Source organism: Plecotus auritus (genome assembly GCF_963455305.1).
Source record: "Plecotus auritus genome assembly, chromosome: 6".
NCBI classification, from domain to species: Eukaryota; Metazoa; Chordata; class Mammalia; order Chiroptera; family Vespertilionidae; genus Plecotus; species Plecotus auritus.
Window position 1 is genome coordinate 41,563,285 of NC_137773.1, and position 23,871 is coordinate 41,587,155.

At 40.8% G+C, this 23,871-nt stretch overlaps 1 protein-coding gene across 2 annotated transcripts in view; it reads left to right on the top strand.

Annotated features, from left to right (window-relative positions):
• AFG2A (AFG2 AAA ATPase homolog A) overlaps positions 1-23,871 on the top strand; it is a 256,818-nt gene that overhangs the window by 16,576 nt on the left and 216,371 nt on the right. For both annotated transcript variants that reach the window (XM_080674407.1, XM_080674408.1), the window contains 3 exons: positions 1,472-1,528; positions 3,200-3,323; positions 5,839-6,094. In XM_080674407.1, coding sequence (XP_080530533.1) covers positions 1,472-1,528; positions 3,200-3,323; positions 5,839-6,094 — 437 coding nt within the window. The remainder of the gene's footprint in view (positions 1-1,471; positions 1,529-3,199; positions 3,324-5,838; positions 6,095-23,871) is intronic.

A 23,871-nucleotide genomic window follows, 5' to 3' on the forward strand; every position in this document is an offset into this window, starting at 1 on the left:
AACATCAGACCTCAGTATAACGTACTTATTTTTTTAAAGAAATACTACACTTACTTTGGATTATTCCTTCATTTAATCTTTGTTTTAGTAGGTAAGTGGGAGTATCTTTTCAATTAAAATAAAATTCTGGACCAAAATTAGCTGAAATGAAAAACCAAAATATATGACCCATCTGTGACTCTAAAAACTATTTGTCTTTAGTGTTGACTGCACGCTTTGCAATAATTTACAATTATTTCTTTTTCTTTACAGATATAGGTTCTATGCCAGGTAGAAAATAAACATTGCCTTTGCAAACAGCAAAAGGAAACTAAACCCTCACAATTTGCCTTAAAATATTAAAAATACTATGTGAATTTAACAACTCTGGGTACTTTTATTATATAGAACTTAATAATTAACAAAAATGAGTTCCATTCTCATGGCACTTTTATAAGAGGATTTAATAAAAAAAAATATGTTGAGAACAGCTTTCTGTTGAAAAAGAATGAGATAATGGCTACAGTTCTGAAAGGACCAAATTAACTATACTAATCTGGTTGCAACTGCTATCTTGTTTTCTCATTAACATATTCTAAAACAAGGAACATGGAGTGCATTTATAGAGTCTACCATTTGATGATTTCAGGACCCTTGATTATAGCTCCATCTAGAGTAACTGGCACTATTAATCCGATTTATATGTTTTTCTCTTCATATAACTGTGTCCCTCACTATCAATAGTTTCATAGAGGCCTTTTTTATTCTCTTATGTTACATGTAGATAATCAAAATAAGCCACACAAAGTGAAAGGGCTGTCAATCCGAAAGCCATTACAGATTTTTTGTGTCTTGTTTTTAATATATTTTTATTGATGTTAGAGAGTAAGGGAGGAGAAAGAGAAACATCAATGATGAGAGAGAATCGTTACTTGGCTGTCTCCTACATACTCCACACTGGGGGTTGAGCCCACAACCAGGGCATGTGCCCTGATTGGGAATTGAACCGTGACCTCCTGGTTCATAGGTTGATGCTCAACCTCTGAGCCATACTGGCCGTGCAGGCTTTTTAGGTTTATTGAAGAGCTCTGGATTCACAGCTCAAAATAAGGTTGTTGTGTGGACCCCTCTGAGCCCTGAATTTCCAAAGTCTTTCTCTTTGGGTGGTTCCTTTTTAAAGGTTGGAGGCTCAGGTGCTGAGACATCTTGGTTAATGATGATTTGTTACCTGCTGCAAGGTCACCTCCTTTCAGTGCCCGAGATGCTCTGCATAATGTGGTTTTTAAAAAATCGTTGCTTAAAAAAAAAAAAAAAAAAAAATGGTTGCTTATATTCTGTCTGGATGTTTCACATGTTGAAATGTTTTAGATTTCTTTTTTAATTTATATACAAATTAAGTTTGGAAAATAATTTTGGAAAGTTAATTTTAAGTATTCTGGAAATATTTGGAAAGTTTGAGAGTTGTTCCTTAAATGTATTTTATTTGTTACAGATTCTATGGGGAAACTGAAGCAAGGTTACGTCAGATATTTGCTGAAGCCACTCTGCGGTATTCTATATTTTTCATGTTTGAATTTAGTAGTTAAGGCTGTGTTAATCAAAGGAGAGATGCCAACACTTTATACTAAGCATGAAAGAATAGTACAAAACTAGTAGTGGTAGCACTAGAAATAGGTTGTAAATCTAATGACATTTTATCTCATCTATTTGTATCTAATAACTTCCATTTATTAAAGAAATAAATCATGGGGATGTGATGCATAGGATGGTGACCTTAGTTAATGAAACCATTTCATGTTTGAAAATTGTAAAGTGAGTAGCTCTTAAAAGATCTCATCACAAGAAAAAAAGTGCTGTAGCTATACATGGCAACAGATGTCATGATGACTAGACTTATGATCATTTTACAAAATAACAATATTAAATTATGTTGTATACCTGGAACTAATATAATGTTATATGTTAATTATATCTCAATTTTAAAAAAATACATAAGGGAAAAGAATTAAGACATTGTTATATGATGTCATGTGACTTCTTGATAGAAATTTATGATTTTCTTTTGGGTACTTAGGTATAGTCAGTATATCTAGTTCCCTTTGTAGATTGTATTATAGTAGCTCTTTATGCTCAAAACTTTGTTTTGTTATACTTTGCTTCAAAGGGACAAGTGTTTTGCTCTTTAACAATAATTCTTACTGAATACTATTCCTCAAATTAGTTTACCATGTTATGTTACAAGGAGCATTAGGACATGGTCTATAACTTGGTCTAATGTAATATTATTTATAATATGGCTATGCTCTATCATTTTTTTGGCATTTAACTTATCATAATAATTGCTCTCTTTTCGAAAGAACTTCCATTTTTGAAGTATTTTTTTCCTACTTATAGTAGATAAAATAAGTAGTCTGTGGTCCTAATACTGAAGGTTTGAGAACCAGGGCATACCTTATTGTTTAGTATATTTTTGTTGTTATTGTTATATTCCTTGCAGTTGAGGTTTCCTCTTATGAGAGAATTCACATCTTTTTATAGGAACATTGACTATCATGAAAGTTATTTATTTTTTATTTTTGTTAATCCTCACCTGAGGATATTTTCCCATTGATTATTTTAGAGAGAGTGGAAGGGAGGGGGAGGGAGAAACAAGACAGTGTTATTTGATATCATGTGAGAGAGATACATCCATTGATTGCCTCCCACAAGGTCCCTGACCAGGGCCAGGGATCGAGCCTGCAACCCAGGTACCTGCCCTTGACCGGAATCGAACCCAGGACCCTTCAGTCTGCAGGCTGACACTATCCACTAAGCAAAACCAGCCAGGGTGAAAGCATTTTTTTTTTTAATTGGTAAAGTAACAGCATTTCTAATTTTGCTCCCTTGGACATTAATCCTGTTCCCAGGGACATCTCTAGCCTCTGCTTCTGAATTGAGGCATAACAATGCAGTAGGCATTAGTGGGCAAGTTCTGCCTAGGCGTAGACTCATCTCATGAGCAGTAGACTGTTCTCAGTGCTCTTCTTTTAATTGAGGGCAAATCCACTAGAATGTAATTTCGGTGAGTTAATAATTTGGGCTAGAATTCATCTAAGGTTTTTCAGTTTAACATCTTGTTGCCTTTGTCTTTAATATTAACTAAATCCTAAATGTGACGTCACATGTCAAATTTAAAAATTAAATGTATAGTAGCTAATTCATTTTATTTTTTTGTTTTTAGGCATCCATCAATTATTTTTATTGATGAGCTGGATGCACTTTGCCCAAAAAGAGAAGGGGCTCAGAATGAAGTGGAAAAAAGAGTTGTAGCTTCACTGCTAACACTGATGGATGGTATTGGTTCAGTAAGTATAGCACCAGCATTGATTCTGTGTAGGAAGGGGTCGATTTTTAATCATTTGTGTATATATAGTAGCAAAAACTATCAAATTCTTGAATTGTGGGGTATTCTAGGGTAAAATATTAGCTATAAACACTAGAAGAAAGGACCATAATATAATTTTCTTTGGCAGATTTCTTAGTAACTGCTGGGATAGTATAACCTGGCATTTTTTCTAGCATGTAAAATAATATACAACAATGGATATCTTCTGTAATAAATGTTATTAACTTAAAAACCTGAAACAAAAATCATAAGAAAGATTTAGTGGTTAAATTTTAGGAGAATTTATAAAGAAATTTCTTGAGTAAGTCTTATAGCCATGTATAAATTGATTCTTTGGGGGCAAGTGAAAGTAAAGAAAGTGAGAGTAATGTATTGTGCAACATTTAAAAGGAATTTACCTTGTTATCACTCTGACGGCATATATATATAATCCTGACAGTCATTTACCAGAAGAATACACTTATGCAGAACTTATTTTTTAGAACCTAAAGAAATTCTTAAAAGTATGTAATTCCAGGTCCTCCTTTTGCATTTTAAAAACTAGACTATTAGAACCTTTTGGTTTTTACTTCCTATAGGTAGAAATTGAACATGCAAAAATAACGTGAAGGTTTAGTATTAAGTCTCCATTGTTTGCTAACAATGTGTTATAATTTTAAGAGTGACACAAGAGAAGGGTTGCCATCTGGGGGAGGCTAGATGACCACCTGGTCTCAGTCTTTGGGGAGCACCTAAATGTGATCATCTTGTCTCACTCAGGTTTGGTTCTCAGTTTATAAAGCTGGAGAATACAGTGTTAGTATTTCAGAGATGGTTTGTGAGGACTGACAACCCACAATAACAACACTCATAAGACTGATGTATAAATCGGGGTACTAGTTTGTTTGTAATAAATATAATTATTAAGCTGATCAAGTACCAGCTTTATGGATGACTCTATTTTCACCCAAAAGGCATATATATATGAATAGCTGTATTATAATTAGAATTCTTCGTGAGTAAGAAGTCACATGAAAGACTGTGTTGGAGTATCTTAATTACTGAGTCACAGCTGCCTTTTCTTCTGTCCATGGGACAGGCCTGCTTGGGTTGGTGTTCTTGCCTTTGGGTAGGAATGGAAGCATGTGACACAGATGTTTAAGGACCTGTATTTTTGTCTTCTAAATTCACAATTCGTGGCTTCATTATAATCCATTTTCTGTTGGCTCATCCAGTGTAATTGATAGGTTTGAGTTTTCTTTGAATCACATTTCTGTTAAATTTGGATACTTTCTATAGGTGGCTGATCATGATCATAGATCTTTTTTTTTTTTTTAAATCCTCACTCGATATGTTTTTATTGATTTTTAGAGAGGAAGGGGGTGGGAAGAGAGAGAAAGAGAGAGAGAGAGGAGGTGGGGAGAAACATATCAATGTGAGAGAATCATCTATGGGTTACCTCCTGTATATCACCCAACTGGGGATCGAATCTGCAACCTAGGTACGTGCCCTGACTGGGAATAGAACACACAACCTTTTGGTGAATGGGACAACGTTCCAACCAACTTAGCCACCCGGCTAGGGCCATGATCATAGTTATTTATAATTTCACTAGAGGCCCGATGCATGAAGATTCATGCAAGAATGGGCCTTCCTTCCCCTGGCTGCTGGCACCGCCTTTGCTCTGGCCCGGAGCTGCCTTTCTGCTTTCTTAACTGCTCGGAGCCGCCTTTGGAGCCGCCTTTCTGCCTTCCCACGCTGCCCAGAGGCCCGGAGCTGCTGGGGCAGTACGGAATGCCTGCGTTGTCGCCATGGTGACGATGCAAGCATCCTGCCCTGCCCCTGGCCGCTTGGCAACTGCGCATGCAAATTAACTCGCCATCTTTGTTGGTTTAATTTGCATACTCACTCCTGATTGGCTGGTGGGCATCACGAAGGACGATCAATTTGCATGTTTCTCTTTTACTAGTGTAGATTCTCAGAGTGTTAAAGTACATACGTTTTCAAGGTGGCTGGTACTCTGGTGTTGGTTATATTGCTGTCTCTGTTTTTAGGAATTTAAAAAATTGTCAAATTTAAAAAAGAGTCCATTTCTGAAAATGATCTCTTTGACAACTATAAAAGATCTCTTCTATTTGAATAATCTGTAGGCCATAATCTTTGCTTTCAAGTAGGGGAAAAGGGCAATTAAAATATTCAAATTAAAATAACTATATGATAGGGTGTTATATATGTTATTATTCATAGGAACAGTGTGGGTAAGATGCTAGATGTGGGAGAGACATACTTGTGATAGATGAATGGTACGTATTGGAAAACTAGGTGAGGGATCATTTAGGCTAAGCTTTGGAAAATGTAGGATGAATAATAAAAGTGTAAGGGATAGGACTTAGCAGCCTGGACAGTTGGATCCATCTATCTTTGCCTTTATAGTGTGTGAGTGTGTATTTTACTTGTAGAAGAATAATTAGTTTGTTTTTATTTTATTTTGTTAGGAAGGAAGTGAAGGACAGGTATTAGTTATTGGGGCCACAAATCGTCCTCATGCTTTGGATGCTGCACTCCGCCGACCAGGACGATTTGATAAAGAGATTGAGATTGGAGTTCCTAATGCTCAGGACCGGCTAGATATCCTTCGGAAACTGCTTCGAAAGGTACCGCATGTACTCACTGAAGCCGAGCTGCTACAGTTGGCAAACAGTGCTCATGGATACGTTGGAGCAGACTTGAAAGCCTTGTGTAATGAATCAGGTGAGATTGATTTGCTGTATGGTTAGTTTGTGTTGTTGGATTTAATAACTCTGGTTTATTTACATACTGATCATTTATATCTCATTTCTTAATGAAAATAGGTTTTTTCCTAATCATAAAATATATATTTATTGAAAAATATATAGATAATTCAGGAAACTATCTATCTATATAAAAGGCTAATATACAAAGTTTCCCCTCAGGAGTTTGACCAGGAGAACGGGAGTTCGATCGCTCGCTATGACATGTGCTGACCACCAGTGGGCGGCACGGAACATGGCAGGCGACCAGCAGTGGTGGCAGGGCACTAAGGAAGCGAGGGAAGGAGGAGGCAGGGAGGCAGGGAACCTGATTGGCCCTGATCGCTGGCCATGCATGGATTTCATGCACCGGGCCTCTAGTAAAAAATAAAAATCACCCTTAACTGTACCTCTTAAAAATAACCACTATTGCCAAAACCGGTTTGGCTCAGTGGATAGAGCGTCAGCCTGCGGACTGAAAGGTCCCAGGTTCGATTCCGGTCAAGGGCATGTAACTTGGTTGCGGGCACATCCCCAGTAGGAGGTGTGCAGGAGGCAGCTGATTGATGTTTCTCTCTCATCGATGTTTCTGACTATCTATCCCTCTTCCTTCCTCTCTGTAAAAAATCAATAAAATATATTAAAAAAAAAACAAAAAACCACTATTATAGTATACTAGAGGCCCGGTGCGCAAAATTCGTGCACGGGGGTGGGGGGTGTGTCCCTCAGCCCAGCCTGCACCCTCTCCAATCAGGGACCCCTCGAGGGATGTCCGACTGCCTGTTTAGGCCCGATCCTAGTGGGATCACAATCCAGGACAGCTGGCTCCCAACTGCTCGCCTGCCTGCTGGCCTGATTGCCACTAACTGCTTCTGCCTGCCAGCCTGATCATCCCCTAACCACTCCCCTGCCAGCCCGATTACCCCCAGCTGCCGTCCCCTGCTGGTCCAGTCACTCCTAACTGCCCTCCCCTGCCAGCCTGGTGCCCCCCAACTGCCTCCCCTGCCAGCCTGGTGCCCCCCAACTGCCTCCCCTGCCGGCCTGGTCCCCCTCAACTGCCCTCCCCTGCAGGCCTGGTCCCCCTCAACTGCCCTCCCCTGCAGGCCCAGTCCCCCCAAACTGCCCTCACCTGCCAGCCTGGTTGCCCCCAGCTGCCCTCCCCTGCAGGCCTGATCGCCTCCAACTGCCCTCCCCTGCCGGCCATCTTGTGGCAGCCATCTTGTGTCCACATGGGGGCGGCCATCTTTGACCACATGGAGGCAGCCATCTTTGACTGCATGGGGGCGGCCATCTTGTGTGTTGGAGTGACGGTCAGTTTGCATATTACTCTTCTATTAGATAGGATATGCTTTCAGACTTTTCTTAAGTGTACACACACACATACACATGGACATGTAACCGGATGCATGGTAGTGTTAATGATGACAGTATTTATTAACATTATGCTATGGAAATTAGGGTACCTGCAAAAATCTAAATACAAAGCATCAGCTTTGTATTTGTTGAAGTGCTATAAAAGTACTTAGTAAAACCAGATAATTCTATGCCTCAGAGTATGTGGTAGTGATATTTAAAGTAATATTTAAGTCTGAAAACTCAAGGGCCATTACAGGCAGTCCTCGGGTTACATCGTACTCGACGTACGTCGTTTCGTGGTTACGTCACCATCTCCCATCCTATCTAATAAAAGAGAAACATGCAAATTGACCATACCTTCATTATGCCCACCAGCCACGCCCACCAGCCAATCAGGAGTGAGTATGCAAATTAACCCAACCAAGATGGCAGCGGCCACGGAGCTGGAGCGAGCAGGAGGCTTGGGTTGCCCCTGGCGATGGAGGAAGCCAAGCTTCCTGCCAGCTGGCCCTGGCCTCCACTCAAGGCTACAAAGTTTCAATTATAGAAGATAAATAAATCCCAGATAACTGCTTCCACCCTGGCCTTCATTCAAGGAGGCGCTGAAAAGAAAAAGCAGAAAAGGAGGGGCTTGGAGCCTGGATCACCAGCGGGCGTGGCCAGCTTGAAAACAGCCCTCAGCTCCTCACCCAGGCTGGCCACACCCCCATGGGGTGAGGTTCCCCACTGGGGGGCTTGACCAGCCTTAAAATGGACCTCAGCCCCTCACCCAGGCTGCCCCATGCCCCAAGGGAACCCCCACCCTGATCCAGGACACCCTTCAGGGCAAACCAGCCGACCCCCACCCATGCACCAGGCCTGTATCTATACTAATAAAAGGGCAATATGCTAATTAGACTCGAAGACCTTCCAGGAGACCTTCCGGACGTTCTTCTGGACAAAGCCTGGTGGCGCGGCTGAGGTAGAGGCGGTTAGAGGCCAAGAGGGGAGGGCAGTTGTGGGTAATCAGGCCAGGATGGGACAGCAGTTGTGAGTGATCAGTCTGGTGGTGGGCGGGGCCGTTGGGGGTAAGCAGACCAGCAGGGGGGCCAGTTGGGGATGAGCAGGATGTCAGTGGAGGTCATTTGGAGGTGATCAGGATAGTGGGGGGGACAGTTTGGAGTGAGCAGGCCAGCCGGGGGACAGTTGGGGGCAAGCACACTGGCACGGGGGGCAGTTGGGGGTGACCATAACAGCAGGAAGGGCAGTAAGGGTTGATCAGGCAGGCAGGTGAACGCTTAGGAGCCAGTGGTCTAGGATTGTGAGAGGGTGCAGGCTGGGCTGAGGGGACCCCCCCCCCATGCATGAATTTCGTGCACCGGGCCTATAGTTTATTTATAAAAAAAATAGTTCCATCATTTTGATGTATGTACATATGTGCTTTATGTTTTTTATTATTTATTTACCACAAGTAAAGGTCAGGAATTGTTATCGTTCTTTTAAATTTTTTTTACTCTTTCACTTCATTACTGCTGTGTATGTGCTCCATGTGAGTGATGTAGGTGCTTATGTAGGTGGGTTCCTACTTATGGTGAAAATCGCGTTACGTTGCGCCGTAGGAACGGATCTCCAAAGTAACCCGAGGACCTACTGTATTATTCACTTGGCTCTTTGACTTTAAGAACTTCACCATGGCATAACTATAGTTACTTTGGAAACCTTTAACACCTTTTCATATTTGGGCAATTTTTCAGAGTAATTTCAGTCAATAAAAGGTATTCTAATTGGGACAGTTTTTTTTATAAGATATTGAAATATTTGATCTGGCAAGTAAGAATTTATTGAAATATATCTGTTGGTCTTTTTTTTCCCTCCTGAAAGCAGGTATTTATTCTTTGGTAATCTCTAAAGGCTGGGCACATATCTCAAAACATCTCTGGTTTGCCAGTAATCTTATATTCTTACATTTATTTCTTTTTCTGATATGGGCATTTGTTTCTAAGTCCTTTCATATTTTGGAGGAATTTTTTTCAGTTGTCGATAATCTTCTTATAGTTTGTGACCTATCCAATATTTTAAAAAAGTTTAACTCTTGCCCTTGCTAGGTGGCTCAGTTGGCTGAAGCATCATCCCATACACCAAAATGTTGCAGATTCAATCCCCAGTCTGGGCACATACCTAGGTTGCCAGTTCAGTCCACATTCAGGAGGCAATCGATTGATGTTTCTCTCTCACATCTCTCTCTCTTTCTCTCTGTTTCTCTCCCTTCATCTTTCTCTAAAATCAGTTAAGAAACATATCCTCGGCCCTAACCTGTTTGGCTCAGTGGATAGAGCGTCGGCCTGCAGACTCAAGGATCCCAAGTTCGATTCCGGTCAAGGGCATGTACCTTGGTTGCGGGCACATACCCAGTAGGGAGTGTGCAGGAGGCAGCTGATTGATGTTTCTAACTCTCTATCCTTCTCCCTTCCTCTCTGTAAAAAATCAATAAAATATTTTTAAAAAAAGAAACATATCCTTGGTGAGGATTAAAAATAATAATAATAAAAAGTTTAACCCTTGAGGTAATGGGAAAAATTGAATTTTTGAGTTGGAATTTTAATTATTTTAGAGGTTTAGTACAGAAATATGGTTACTTTTACCTCTAAGTCATTGATTCATAGCTAATCTAATTTAGTTGGCTTTGAAGACCCTTCCATTAGTGCATTGGTCCTTCTGATCTGGCCAGATTGCATGTATGAAAAGAGCTTGGAGAAGGAAAAATGAGTGGGAAAGGAAAACTTGAAAGATATACTTAGGAGTTTTTCAATATCTTACTTTTGGTGGAGAAAATCAGTTTTATTTTATTCTATTTGATCATTATGATTTCCATGAAAAGGACTCACAATAAGGGGGGAGACTACAGGTTATGTAGACACAAGGCAAATGTAAACATTCTCCTGGTACATTCTGGTCTAGGACAAAGCCCTTTCTGTCTAGTTTCTTGTGCTTTATAAGAAATGGTGGGTTTGACCATGGAACTGAATTATCTAGTGACCAAGAAGGAGATGTATCAGTGGATAACTTTGTTTCCTTCATTCCATTAGGTAATAATGAAGTGTCTGGGTTACAGGCGTATCTCATTTTGTTGTGCTTTGCTTTTTTGCACTTCACAGATGTGTTTTTCACAAATTGAAGGCAAGCCTCTTCACCAGCAAAAGGGATTGCCACTCGCTTTATTGAGATTCTGGCTTTATTGGGTTGGTCTGGAACTGAACCTGTAGTATTTACATAGGCTTTGCTTTGGACTTGCCCATCTAGGCAAGGATTCATTCTTCAACATCCTTTATCAAATAGTTTATGGTTTTCTTATGTACACACTCTAGGCAGCTCTTGGTTACTTAAACAGTCTGATGAAGCAAAGAGATTTGTAAACACACAGTGAGGTACATACTCAAAAAACTATGGGAAATGTAGTGACTTCCCTTTGGGGAAAGGAAATGCTGTGGTTATATAGCAAAAGTGACATCTGAAAAGAAGCTTAAAGAAAAAGTAAAAGAGTTTCTACAGGCAGAATGAGGGCATGAGAAGGTGTGGAAGAGAAAACAACACCCTTTCCTCCAATCCTTACACCAGCCCTATGATCTGAGTATCATGTACTCAAGAGGTCTCAGCTGGTATGTGGCAGAGCTGGGGTTTAAACTCTAGTTCATCTTACTCTAAATCCATGCTTGTAATTAAGTCATAAAACAGACTTTTGTTAGAGTGGTATAAGGCTTTTAAATTTACTTTATATATGAAACTAAGGGAAGGATCAATTTATATACAGCAGAAAATACCCATATTTTTTCACAGGTAAGTATAGTCCAGAAATTAAGTTGTATCCTGAGACTTTCAAGAGAGAAATGAAAATTTAAGTCACGTACCAGATGTCAATAGGACTATCTACTTTCACAGGCACTTTACTACCCCAAGAACTTTAGGGAAATGGCAAGAAAATTTGAGAAATTTCTAGTCCTTAACAATCTTACATTTAATTGAAAAGGTGTGAAAGGATCAGATATGGGGAGGAGAGAGGCCTCTAACCTAAAGATAGATAGAAAGATAGATAGATAGATAGATAGATAATAGATTGATAAAAAGTTGTACTTGGTATATATAAGCAGTAAATAAATAATTAGCTACTGTTAATGGGACTTACAATTTCAAATGATCAGGTATTAAATTGGTCTTTTATTTACCCTAATTTAGCAATTAATCAGATTATGAGAAGGTAATTTTTAAAAAGATGAGTATTATAATTAATGAGTCCAGTAGGAAAAATATGTGGTTTTGTGGATATTGTCTTAAATTATTGCTGGCGTTATGTTGTGTTGTGTGGTGCTTTCTCACTATATTACAGAATACAACTTAAGAGCATTGTGCTAGAATATTTTTGCAAGGGATTTTCTAGAGAGTCAGGGAAGGTATAGTAGAAAATGGATTTTGAGAGTTGGACAGACTGCCTTTGAAATCAGGCTTGTGATCTTGGGAAAATTCTTTGTCTTTTCTGAGCCTTAGTTTTCTTCATTTATAAATTGAGGGTGTTGTGGTACACATTATCTAAGTGCACTTGTAAATATGACATTCCCTGGATATAAGGGAGAACAAGAAAGAAATTGAGGGGTCACGGAGAAGGACAGGAAGAATTAGAAAAAGGAGAGGGGAAAACAACAAAGAATACTCAAGTGACTCACTAACTTGGCCTGGCCTCATTGGTCACTTTGCTACAGTGGGCCCTTCTGTCCCTCATTGTCTTCTCTTTTGTAATGTTTGTCTGAATGACTTGAACTTCGGAGCTTTATCCAGGGTTTTCTTCCACAGTGTTCTTAGAAATAATGTGACAAAGCAGACTAATGGTGACGTTAACTGCAATTTCTCATATTGAAACAATTTTATAATTTTTTATTAAGGACTTGAGTAAATTATAAAATTGGTTAATAGTGTAGCTCAGAAGGCAAGATAAAACAACTCAAATTCTAGAAGCATTAGAAATAGTAGAATTATGTTCAACTGCTGTAGAACAGGTATAAGTATATCCCACTTCCTGAACATACAGGGCATCCCCATAAATTATGATGTGTGCATTGTAGGCATAGCAAGAAAAAACTCAGCCATATGGTAAATTGGTAAATTTGAACCACTATCCTAGTTATAAATAAAAAGAATTGAACATTTCATGTTGTATCCTGCCTAAATTTAGAGGAGTTAGGGGATGATTAGATGGCTCTCAGTGTTTTAAAAATGACTACCTAGGGAAGTTTGAACTGGTACCCTTCATTCTCTCCCCACTTTTTAACGTAAGTTTCCTTGGGCAAGTTGAAGTAGTCACAATCATTGAATTGACCTTAGAGTTGCACACAAAGTTAGAATCATTGTTTTATTAAAAAAGAGTTCTGGTGACATCTTGATATTTGGAAGCAATATTCATGATTTCTGGTACATAATAGGTGCCCAAGAAGTATTTGATCTGAAGTGGATGTGAAACTGGGAGACTTGATTACCATCCTACTCCCCTTGGCAAAATGTTTATTAGCTTTAGAATTGAGTTTTGGTTTTAGCCCTCTGGTGAGCCTCATCTCCTCTCCTCTTCTACCTTCAGAAATCCTTGCTCTGTGCTGAGGAAACAGTGGTTACTGTTTATAGGAGCCATAAAAAAGATGGACTTGCTCTGTGCCACCTTTGATAACTGCTGCTGTTCACTTGAGCATTTCTAGTCCTTATTGACTTCCACGGATAAGATTTCTCAGCTGCTTTAAACCAGTGCTTTTCAGGAGGCATTTTCATTGCTCAAAATCATGCTGTGCTTAAATGGACAGCTTGAGAATGCCCACTGGCATATCTGGGAAGTATGGCACCTTGACCTCCAGATCTGTGAGGAGATTTATTCCTCTCCACAGGATTATAGTTCCTTTCACATGTTTCCAGTTCAGGACAGATCACTTGGAGCAGAGGTTCTGATGTTATCATGTGTCAGAATCATCTGGAGAACTTAGTAAATAGATGGCCAGTGTGCCCCACTTCCTGAGTTTCTGATTCAGTAGGTCTGGGTTGCTTGCCTGGGAACATCTAACAAGTTCCCAGCTGCTGCTGCTGCTGGCGGTGTTCGGGGGACCACACTTCAAGAGCCAAGGACATTGGTTCTTAAACCTCATTATGCATCATGTTCACCTGGGAAGCTACACACGGGTAAGCCCCCTCCCTATGCTTGATTAAGGGAGGTGGGGAACTGGAAACAGTATTTACATTGTTTCCCAAGTGATTGTGAAGCAGCCATTTCTGCATTTGCCTGTTAGCGGTTTGAATTCCTCATTTAGGCCTATGGTGCTCCAGTTTAAACCTGTGTGAGCTTGTTAAAAATTCAATTCTGGGTCCCCTCCTACTGGTTCATTAGATTCTGGTGGGGGCCAGGAGTTTTGCATTTCTATCAAGCTATAGGTTGCATTAATGCTGCTGGTCTGAGGATTCCACTCTGAGAACCACACTGATCTAGGCCAAACAGCTCTCTATGGATAATCTTCAAAGCTCTATGAGTTTCGAAGATTATCCATAACTGATTTAAATAGCTGGATGAAATTTAGGGAATGTAATTCTCTGACTACCTCTGATAGTTTTTAATTTCTTCCTGGAGTTTTTACATGGCAATTATGTACTATTCCAGACTATATCATTTAACTCCTGCTCTAGGAAAAATGAGCATCCATGTTTGTCCTGCAAGTATGTATAATGGTTTTGAATAAAACTTAAATAAGACAATTCTGAAAGATAGAAAAGCCACAATTAAGGAAACAGTTAAGAATTAATAATACCAATAAACATATAGATGTAGGTTTTCCCTGGAACATTTGCTTGCTTATGGTTTGTGGACCTCTGTGCTCTTTGAGCTTTTGGGTTTTGGTTGTCTGATGGTTTTCCTTCTTCGGGGCCGCCTTCTAATCAGGGAACCTCTGCCCTTTTTAACAAAAAATGTGGTGCACAGATGCCTGGTAATCACATACAGTGAAGTGATTCCAAGTTTCACAAAATCCACGTGAACTATATTCCTGATTGTTTTTGTAATGTAAAGGTTGTTTGCAGGATGCCAATACAAAAGGCCAGACTCCCTGTGGTTCGTATATGTTCCTGTGTGCAAGCTTTTTCAGAGGATGGAAGGTTCATAGTCTCCTCCACAGCCTGGAAGAGTGACACTGCCTCTTGCAATTGTTATGCCCAGATTTCGTGATTCCCAAAGACCACGAGGGAGCCGAGTCCGATGCAAAAGCAAAGAGCCTTTTAATCGAGCTAGCTCGAGCTCAGTCCCACACACACACCCACCGGCGCAGCGGCGAGGTGGAGAGAGAGAGAGAGTCAGCCCCCAAAGGCACTGATTTATAGGGGGCCTGGGAGAGGTAGGAGGGGTGAGGTAGTGTCGCCTCTGCTGATTGGTCGGGATCAGGTTGCACATGGGGGCAGGGCGCAGCTTACCTTCCCCTTGCATTTCTATTGGCTAATTCAGAAGTGTGGGTTGGGCTCTTGGAGAGGTTCTAGGGCGGGAACCTGACTCCACGAGGTGGAAGATATGGAACAAAGGGAACATGGAGTCGGTCTCTCCCCGCCCTTTCACAATGTGCTTACTCTCAACTTTCTCTTCTTTTCAGTGTTACTAAATAGTTTCCCTAACTTTTACCTCGGTCTCAATGATATGAAAGTTGGAAATGCTACAGTAGTGTTGCTTTCAACATTTGGATCTCTTATCTGAGCAGATATAATGGTAATGTTGACAGTTGGGTGTGAAACTTATTTTCAAATGTTATGTTTCCTTTATAATTAACTTTTGCACTAGAGCAGTGGTCGGCAAACTCATTAGTCAACAGAGCGACAAACCGCGGCTCGAGAGCCACCGCAGTTTGCCGACCACTGCACTAGAGCATGGTTTTGTATGTCGTGACTTGTCCAAAAGCCTAATGTTTTGTAGCTCACCTTTTAAAGTAGAAAGCAGCTGAATTTTGAAATGTTTTATCTCACAAGCTGTTTACCAGCTCAACTCTGACACATCCTGACATTGAATGTCTGTGTTTGTGTTCCTCCTGGGATTAGGCTGCCTTTCTAATGAATTAGTTACATAGCCTTTTATTAATTCTCTCAAAATTTATAATGTTTTAAATTATCAACCTAGATAAGCATACTACACTTTTTTGGAAAGCATGAAATGTTAATTATCTAGCAGAGACATGAATTATATAAACTCTGCTGAATGTTTGAAGATGCTTAGCAACAGTGTTGTCCAAATACAAAGATTTATTATAAACTTGTCCTTCTAAGGCTGCCTGTGCCATTTCAGGAGAGTGAGTATAAATAGAGCTGGTTTTTTCAAGAGGTGGATTCAGACATTTTGTTTGCAGAGAAAGGAAGTATTTGCTTCACTACTCTGAGAGTTTTATCTTTAGCATCCTTGTTGATTACACATCATTTCATCATGTTCATACCAAGTACTTGGGCCTTTATAAGACAGCATCACCAAACAGGAAGAATGAAAAATCATATTTAAACAATGATTTTATCATTATTACACTTAAACAGGTCTAGTAACAATACTAAACCTAATGACTGTAGACATTTCTTGAGATGGAAACTTTTACCTGTCTTATACCAGAGTTCTGAGATATTTATAGCTGGTAGTCCTCCCTCCCACCCATTACTCACTTATTTTAAGGGAAATTTATGGTGGATCTACTATGTACAAAGTACTTAACTCTTATGAAAGTTTCTCTTTCTAACATTTTCCACCAAGGGTTCTCTTTCTAACCTTTTCCACCATGTTTGGAGTTCTTCCAATGGTGCTTTCTAAGTTAGAATTAAAATATTGATTCTGTGAAAATTCAGTATTTTTTATTTTTATTTTTTTTTAATATATTTTATTGATATTTTACAGAGAGGAAGGGAGAGGGATAGAGAGCTAGAAACATCGATGAGAGAGAAACATCGATCAGCTGCCTCCTGCACACTCCCCACTGGGGATATGCCCGCAACCAAGGTACATGCCCCTGACCGGAATCGAACCCGGGACCCTTCAGTCCGAAGGCCGACGCTCTATCCACTGAGCCAAACCGGTTTCGGCAAATTCAGTATTTTTTAATAAAGTCCAGGGACATAGTGGGGTTTAGTGGAAAGCTTATGGTGTAGGTTCACATGCTAGCTGCCTTTATCAGCTAGCTGAGAGTCTTTGGGCAAGCCATTTAACCTCTTTTTGTTGTTGTTAATCCTCACTCAAGGATATTTTTTCATTGATTTTTAGAGAGGGCAGAAGGGAGGGGGAGAGTGCCCTTGACCCTTTAGTCCACAGGCCAACACTATTCACTGAGCCAAACCGGCTAGGGTGCATTTAACCTCAAACTATGTTTCCTTACCTGCTAAATAGGGATAACATATTTTTAAGAATTCTTACAAGGTTTCACAAAAAGTCTGGCAGCAGATGTCATTCATTCAGGCCCTTGGTAAGTAGGACCTTTTCTCTTAAAAAAATATTTTCATATTATGTGTATTTATACATTTCTCAGGTAGAAGTTTATTTGACTTTTGGCAACATTCCTGGTATTTTATGAAGTATTCGTGGTTATTTTGGTACAAGAGACATTGGGGAAATCTGGCAGAATTCTTTGCCTTGCTAGAGTAGTGATTTTTACTGAATCTGGATCAGTGAAGATCTTGCCCATCAATAAGAATATGCAGGCTAGAGATAGAAGTGGCTTTTTTGGGGGGTGCCTCCCTGACAGATTTTCTTGCTGAATCAATCAGAATCACAGTCTTTCCACTTCCCTGCTTCCCTCATTGCATGAGTCCACTGTAGGCCTGCAATAGAGCAACAAAACTAAATTTATGTAAGTAGAACGATTACCACTCTAATTATTGTGTTTTATAAGGGAGCATATCTTTATTCATTGTTGTAGCTGGATAAGTAACCAGTAATCATACTATGATCTATATATATAAAAGCCTAAGCGACTGGCCGGCCGACTGACTGGCCGGTAGCTATGACGTGCAATGACCACCAAGGGGCAGACGCTCAATGCAGGAGTGGAAGCCACAGGCATGGAAACATGGGACAGATTGATGAATCTCAGAGGGAAGGAGGAAGAGGGGAAAGTGAGTAGAGGTTAACCAAAGATCTTATATGCATACTAGAGGCCCGATGGATGAAATTCATGCAAGTGTAGGCCTTCCTTCCCCCTGCTGCCGGCACCGGCTTCCCTCTGGCACATGGGACCCGGGCTTCCCTTGCAGCCCTGGCTTCATCTGGAAGATTGTCTGGCCTTATTAGCATATTATGCTATTATTATTATAGACTAGAGGCCTGGAGTGGGGTCCCTCGGCTTGGCCTGTGCCCTCTGGCAACCCAGTACCCCTCGGGGCATGTCGGAGAGCTGGCTTTGGCCCGATCCCCGCAGGCCAGGCTGAGGGACCTATGCTTAGGCTTATAGACTAGAGGCCCGGTGCACAGATTTGTGCACTGGTGGGGTCCCTTGGCCTGGCCCGTGCCTTCTTGCAATCCGGGATCCCTCAGGGGATGTCAGAGAGTCGGTTTTGGCCTGATCCCACAGGCCAGACCGAGGGACCCCACTGGTTCACGAATCCGTGCACTGGGCCTGTAGTATTTTATAAAACAATGAATTTTCCCCTCAGTTTTATAATTCTGAAATACAGTCATAGTTATATTTGTGGAGTTAGGATTTTTTCTACTGCATGAATATTATGGATATTATCTAAGAGATGGATTTTTTTGTCAGTGAATTGAGTATCTTAGTATTACTTTTGCTGTTCATTTGAAATGACTGGTGCTGAGTGGTTTGTTTAGAAAAAAAAGGTAGGTTTGATTCTGTTTAAGTTCTAAGTGCTATGTACCATTTACTTTGCTAGTGGAAAATTTTTTGAGTTGTCTTGCTAAGACTAGAAAAGTATAAAACTTGAAAGGTTTTCTATATAATTAAAACAATCAAAAACAAATCAGTGTATATAAATAAACCTATCAGCTCTGTTTTCAAAATTTATTTAGAATTTGAGCTCTTAAAAATTAAAAAAAATTCCTAACTACTCATTGTTCTTTTGTAGACTATTGCATTATTCTCTATCCCACCTCCCACCCCTCTATTCTTTCTATTGTCTAAGCTGCAGGCCTTCCGAATTGCAGGTTTTGGAGACTGCAGAGTCTTGGTTAGAGATAAGGGTTTGGGAGTTGTCAGTAATGAGATGGTGAATGAAATCACTTAGAGAGAATAGAGTTCAGTCATCCATTCATTTTTTGAGCCAGGCCCTGCACTGGGTGCTGGGGCTACCTCAGTGAACAATAAGATAGTCTCTATCTCTTCTCTCAGAGGCCTTGAGGCACAGGGAAATGCTGGGTGTGACAGGTAATTATAGTACAGTGTGTTGGGTATTTGTGAATGGTAGGGGAGAGTTTACAATGCTAATGAGAAGGTGGGGCACCACCATCAAAGGCTGGGCTGTTACAAAAGATCTAGTATGGAGACTGAGTAGTGGCTAGAGAGATGGGAAGATAACTAAGAAAGGGGTGACTTAAGTGAAATCGGGGGAGATTTCAGGGAGGAAGTAATTAGAAATAATGTAGTATTAGTTACCACTGATGGAGTATTTGCAATGTATCAGCCACTGTTGGAAGCTCCTAACATGTATTAATGCATTTCTTACAGCCTCCCTTATAAGATTTCATTTTATAGGTGATGAAACTTAGGTCAGAGAAGTTAAGGAACTTTCCCAAGATCACTTAGGAAATAATTAGTGGAGCCAGAATTCACAGTATTAGAGACCACAGTGATATCAAGTGGGAGATCATGGGTTGCCTTCAGAGAGTAGTTTTAGTCTAGTCCTTGGCTCGCTGCTAGATGGCAGTAAATTGAGGAATGATTGAAAGTTGTGGAAACTGATAGTGATTGTCAATTACTTTTTCAGTTTTAATGGTGTGTTATTATTTAGAAGTTTTTCTTTTTTCTTCTTATATAAAGGAATAAACATAGTTGGCCTGCCCTCCTTTTCAAAATCAGACTATATTCCTTCATTATTTTCTTATTTCCTCTCACCTGGGCAATGCTCTGGTCCACCAAGCTGTAGATCTTTAATCTTTCTTGGCATAAGAATTGTGCTATAATTAACTATTCTTTTTTTTAAAAACTCAGCATGTTAATAATGTTGGTAAAACAGGTAAGAAAATAATTTGATATTAAAAATTTGAAGCTAAAAGCTATATTTTTAGGAAAGTTTGTTGAAGTTGGCAAAATGAATTAATCCTGATGTTTTTGAACTTTCTACCCTCAGATATCATATAGTACATTCCTTTTCACAGATGAGGACAGACTACAGATCTATCCAAGCTCAAGCTGTCTGGGACGTCTTGGCCCAAGATTCATGTCATGAGACTAGTGTGCTTTCCAGCAAGCATGCCATTATGTTTAAAAGCAACTTTTGAAAGTGGTGGGGATTCAGAACAGACCTGGCTCCTGTGATTGCTTGAGGTTACACTAGTGACTTTTAATGTGAAAAAAGCAAGAGCTTTTAGTGACCTCTTTGAGGGTATTGTACTTGTTTCTTTTCTGTGAAGGAGCAGTGAGAAATGGAACTCTTCCAGTGACATATCTAGTGATACTTATCACCTTGTCTATACTTCATACAGAGTTGAGGGAGAGTAAAGACTCCAGATAAAACAGAAATTTCCTGGAGTTCTGATATTTTGAGGAAAGTATACTTTAAAAAGGGAGCCTTAGATTTTATTATACTTGCTTGCAGACTTGATGTTCTTGAGTATATTATTAGGAAATTTTATGCTCAACTTTTACAATTCAAATCTGAGATCCAGATGCCCATGTTTCCTGTTACTTCTTGATATAATTAAGTATCTGTAGGTAGGCAGTAATTCTAAAAAAGTATTATTTCTGGAGTCAGTTGAAGTTCATTGTTAGTTTCTAATAAACTTAATTGCACTTTCAAACATGATTTAGCAAGCATTGAGTGTAAAATTGTGGGATTCCATATGTGTGTGGCTACATGATGTTTGTTGATTGAATCTGGAGCAGATGATATTGAAGAGCATGTAGAGTAATTGCTTTTGTCCTGAAACGATTATATCTGAATGGTGATAGGGAGCTTGAGAGGGGATGCGTCTTACACTGGAAGGACTGTGTTGGCATTAGGCTTGCCTGGGGCATTTTACCTTCTCTTCATTGCATCTTGTTTTCTCTTCTCAGCTTTGAGAGCATTGGAAAATAAAATAAAATGACACATTTATTGTTAATTAGTTACACCTGTTTTTTGTTTTAAAGATTTTTAAGAACAGTGAAGTTTGCTTCTGTTTTTGTTTACATTTTAAAAACTAACTTTAAACTTAGCAAGGAAAGGAAATGTCATAGATTGCTTGCTCTAAGCTATATTCCTTAATCATGTACATGTGTCCATTTGCTTCTCTGGTTAATTGTTTACTTCTGCTTTATAAAAATAGGTGTATTTTTAAATATTTAATTTCTTGGCATAGATTCTAATATGTCCTTGTGAGGAGTGGTTGATGTCCAATAATTTAACCTTAGCATCACAGGGTTTTAAAGCTGAAAAATAATTGGGAATATAGATTTTAATCTTTCCATTTAATAAATGAGATAACTGATGACCAATGAAGCAGTTTTCCTGAGCTAGTGGAAGATATAGGACCATCGAGGATTGGTTGCATTTATAGGATGGCTCCAGGGATCTTTAAAATTGCAAGCTCTGATATTTATTTAACATCTGAAGGCCTATGGCTCACAGCTTTTGCATATCTGTAACTTCCACATTGCTCTTTGTTCTTTTCTGGCAGTCTATACTTTATCTCCTCATATATCTACAAACAAATTAATAAAGTTGGATTTAGGTTTATTTAAAACATGTTCTTAAGACATGTCCTTTCATATTTCTAAGAGTGACTTCGTTAAGGACAGGGGTTTTGTCTTGTTCTACAGGGCCTCCTAGTCTCAAGTGTTAAGCTAATTCTTGTCCCTAGGCCTTTGTTTATGCTGTTCTCTCTGCCTGGAATACTCTGCTGCCTCTTTGTCCTTAAGTTACATGTTATCAGTTTAATATCAACTCATTTTTCAAGCCTGACTTCTTGAACTTGGATACACCTTGTAGTCTCTCATCATTTGTGAAATAAAGGAATATACTAAATGATTTCTGCAAGGGTTTTCTAAACTGTTATTAATCACCACTAAACTGTTAGATGTTCCTGATATTAGCTGAGAAGAGCACCTCCTAGACTTTCATCCATTTTTATTTCCTAACATGTGCATTGTATCTGTCACTGTCCTTGTTAGTACAGCTTTAGTAGCATCCCACAAATTTTCATGTTATATTTCATATATTTTATGTGAATATGTTTACCTATTATTTGGATGTGTTAAGTTGTGCTGTGTTTGTCATAGAATCAATCTTTGTACTTTATTATTCTTAATTGTTGAAAACTCAAGTCTTTTTCATCTTTTGCCTTTCTTGTCTTCTCTGGGAACTACTGCTATTTTCTTATTATCCTCATAGACCTCAAGTTTTTGCCCAGCTCTTAAATTCTGTAGTTTGTATTTGAAAGTGCAGAGGTTTTGTTGTTTTATAAACATGTGCTTATAATCCTATCTAATAAAGAGGGAATATGCAAATTGACTGTAACTCCACAACAAAGATGGGGCGCCCACAGCCAATAAGGAGGGAATGTGCAAATTGACACGACAAAGATGGGGGCGGCTGGGCCAGGAAGCTTGCGATGAGTCAAGCGGATGAGCAGCACGATGAGTGCTATCAGCAGGCCCATGCTGGCTGTCGACTGCTGCAACAGCGGCGCAGGGCCCTCGCTGGCCGGGGGCAGCAGTGAGTCAGGCAGCGATGCGGGCACCAGCAGTCTCACCATGGTGGCTGCGCCGTTGGGGAGAGGCACAGCCGATGACAGGTTGCAGGGCTTGGAGGCACCCAGGGCGAGCGCCCTGCGCCCATGCCAAGCTGTGGAGGCCGGGGTGAGGGGTGTGGCGGGGTTGGGCCGCCTGCAGAGGGAGGTCATGGCTAGGTCAGGACAGCCGTGGCACAGAGCCAGAGGCATGGGCACCAGGCGCCTTCCCCACTGGAGCTGTGCGCTGTTTGCGCTGCTGGAGCCGCTGCTGCTGCTGGAACAGCCGCCAGGACCTCAGCATGTTTCTGAGTGTGCTGAGCCCACAGCCCAGGCTCCCACTCCCCCAGGCCAACCTCTGGAGCCTCACGTCAGACTCCTGCAGCCAACCTGGGCAAAGGCATGCCCTTAGCTGTCTCCCCCTAACCCCTGCCCCAACTCTCCGCATCCTCCTCACACCCACAGTTCAGAGGCTCTGGGGAGTCTGCTGCAGATCTCCCAGCCAGTGCCTCCCAGGCGCCCGCCGGTGCCTGTAAGCGCACCCCTTTCTGCACCCGCCGGTTCTGGCGTCCTGTTTCCCCAAGCTCCCTACGGTGTCTGGCTCTCATCCGCATCCCTGCTGGCTCCTGAGACCCCCACTCTCTCCTGCACCCCCACTCTCTCCTGGACTCTGTTCCTTTCTGTGTTTTTTTGCCTCCTGCGTTTAGCTCCTTCCTGTGCCCCCGCGCCCCTGGCTCCCCTTCTACCTCCAGTGCCCAGAGGCCAGATTTCCAGCCGGGCGAGCCCGAGCTCCCTTTCGCAGAGAGGGAACTCAGCATTCTCTAAGCACCCGAGAGCTTTGGACAGCCTCTCCACGAGGGTTGGAGGAGTTTGGCTGAGAGATTGTTCCTCAGGTCGGGCAGCCTAGCGGAGTGAGTGTAAAACCCTTTCCCCTCCTAGCGGGGACCCAGCCAGCTGAGCCCTGCCAGCTCCAGGGATTGAAAACGGATGTTGGTGGTTTGAGGAAACTTTCCAGCCGAGCGCCTGGCTAAAGCAAATCGTGCATCTGTTAGGATTGCTTTCTGGGTGCTGTTCTTGCCAGGAGCTTGCATTCCACTGCGGTAGATGCAGCAAGGAAGCAATGATTAGTGCATCTGACAGCTAGCGCTGAGGACCGGTAGGAAAAACACACACTCCCCAGTCCCAGCTGGCGAATCTGAGTATGATGCAACCCTGTGTGCCTGTACAACAGAGAGGCTTAAGGAAATGCAAACGTTTAAGTGTAGAGTAAATGACACTGCCACAAAGAAAGAGCACGCTTAATTACATTTTGGACTTTTCACAGTCAGTAAGGACTCCTGTATTTTGTGCTTTATGATTCACATGATCTGATCATTTGAGTTGGGCCAATACAAACAAAAAGGCACTGTTGGTTTTGGTTGAGGTAATGAACTGAGATTTCAGATTTCTTGGTTGTTTTTTCCTTTGCCCAAGTTCCCAGATTCTTAAAACTCTAGGATTAGTTTTGGGAGGGATGAGAG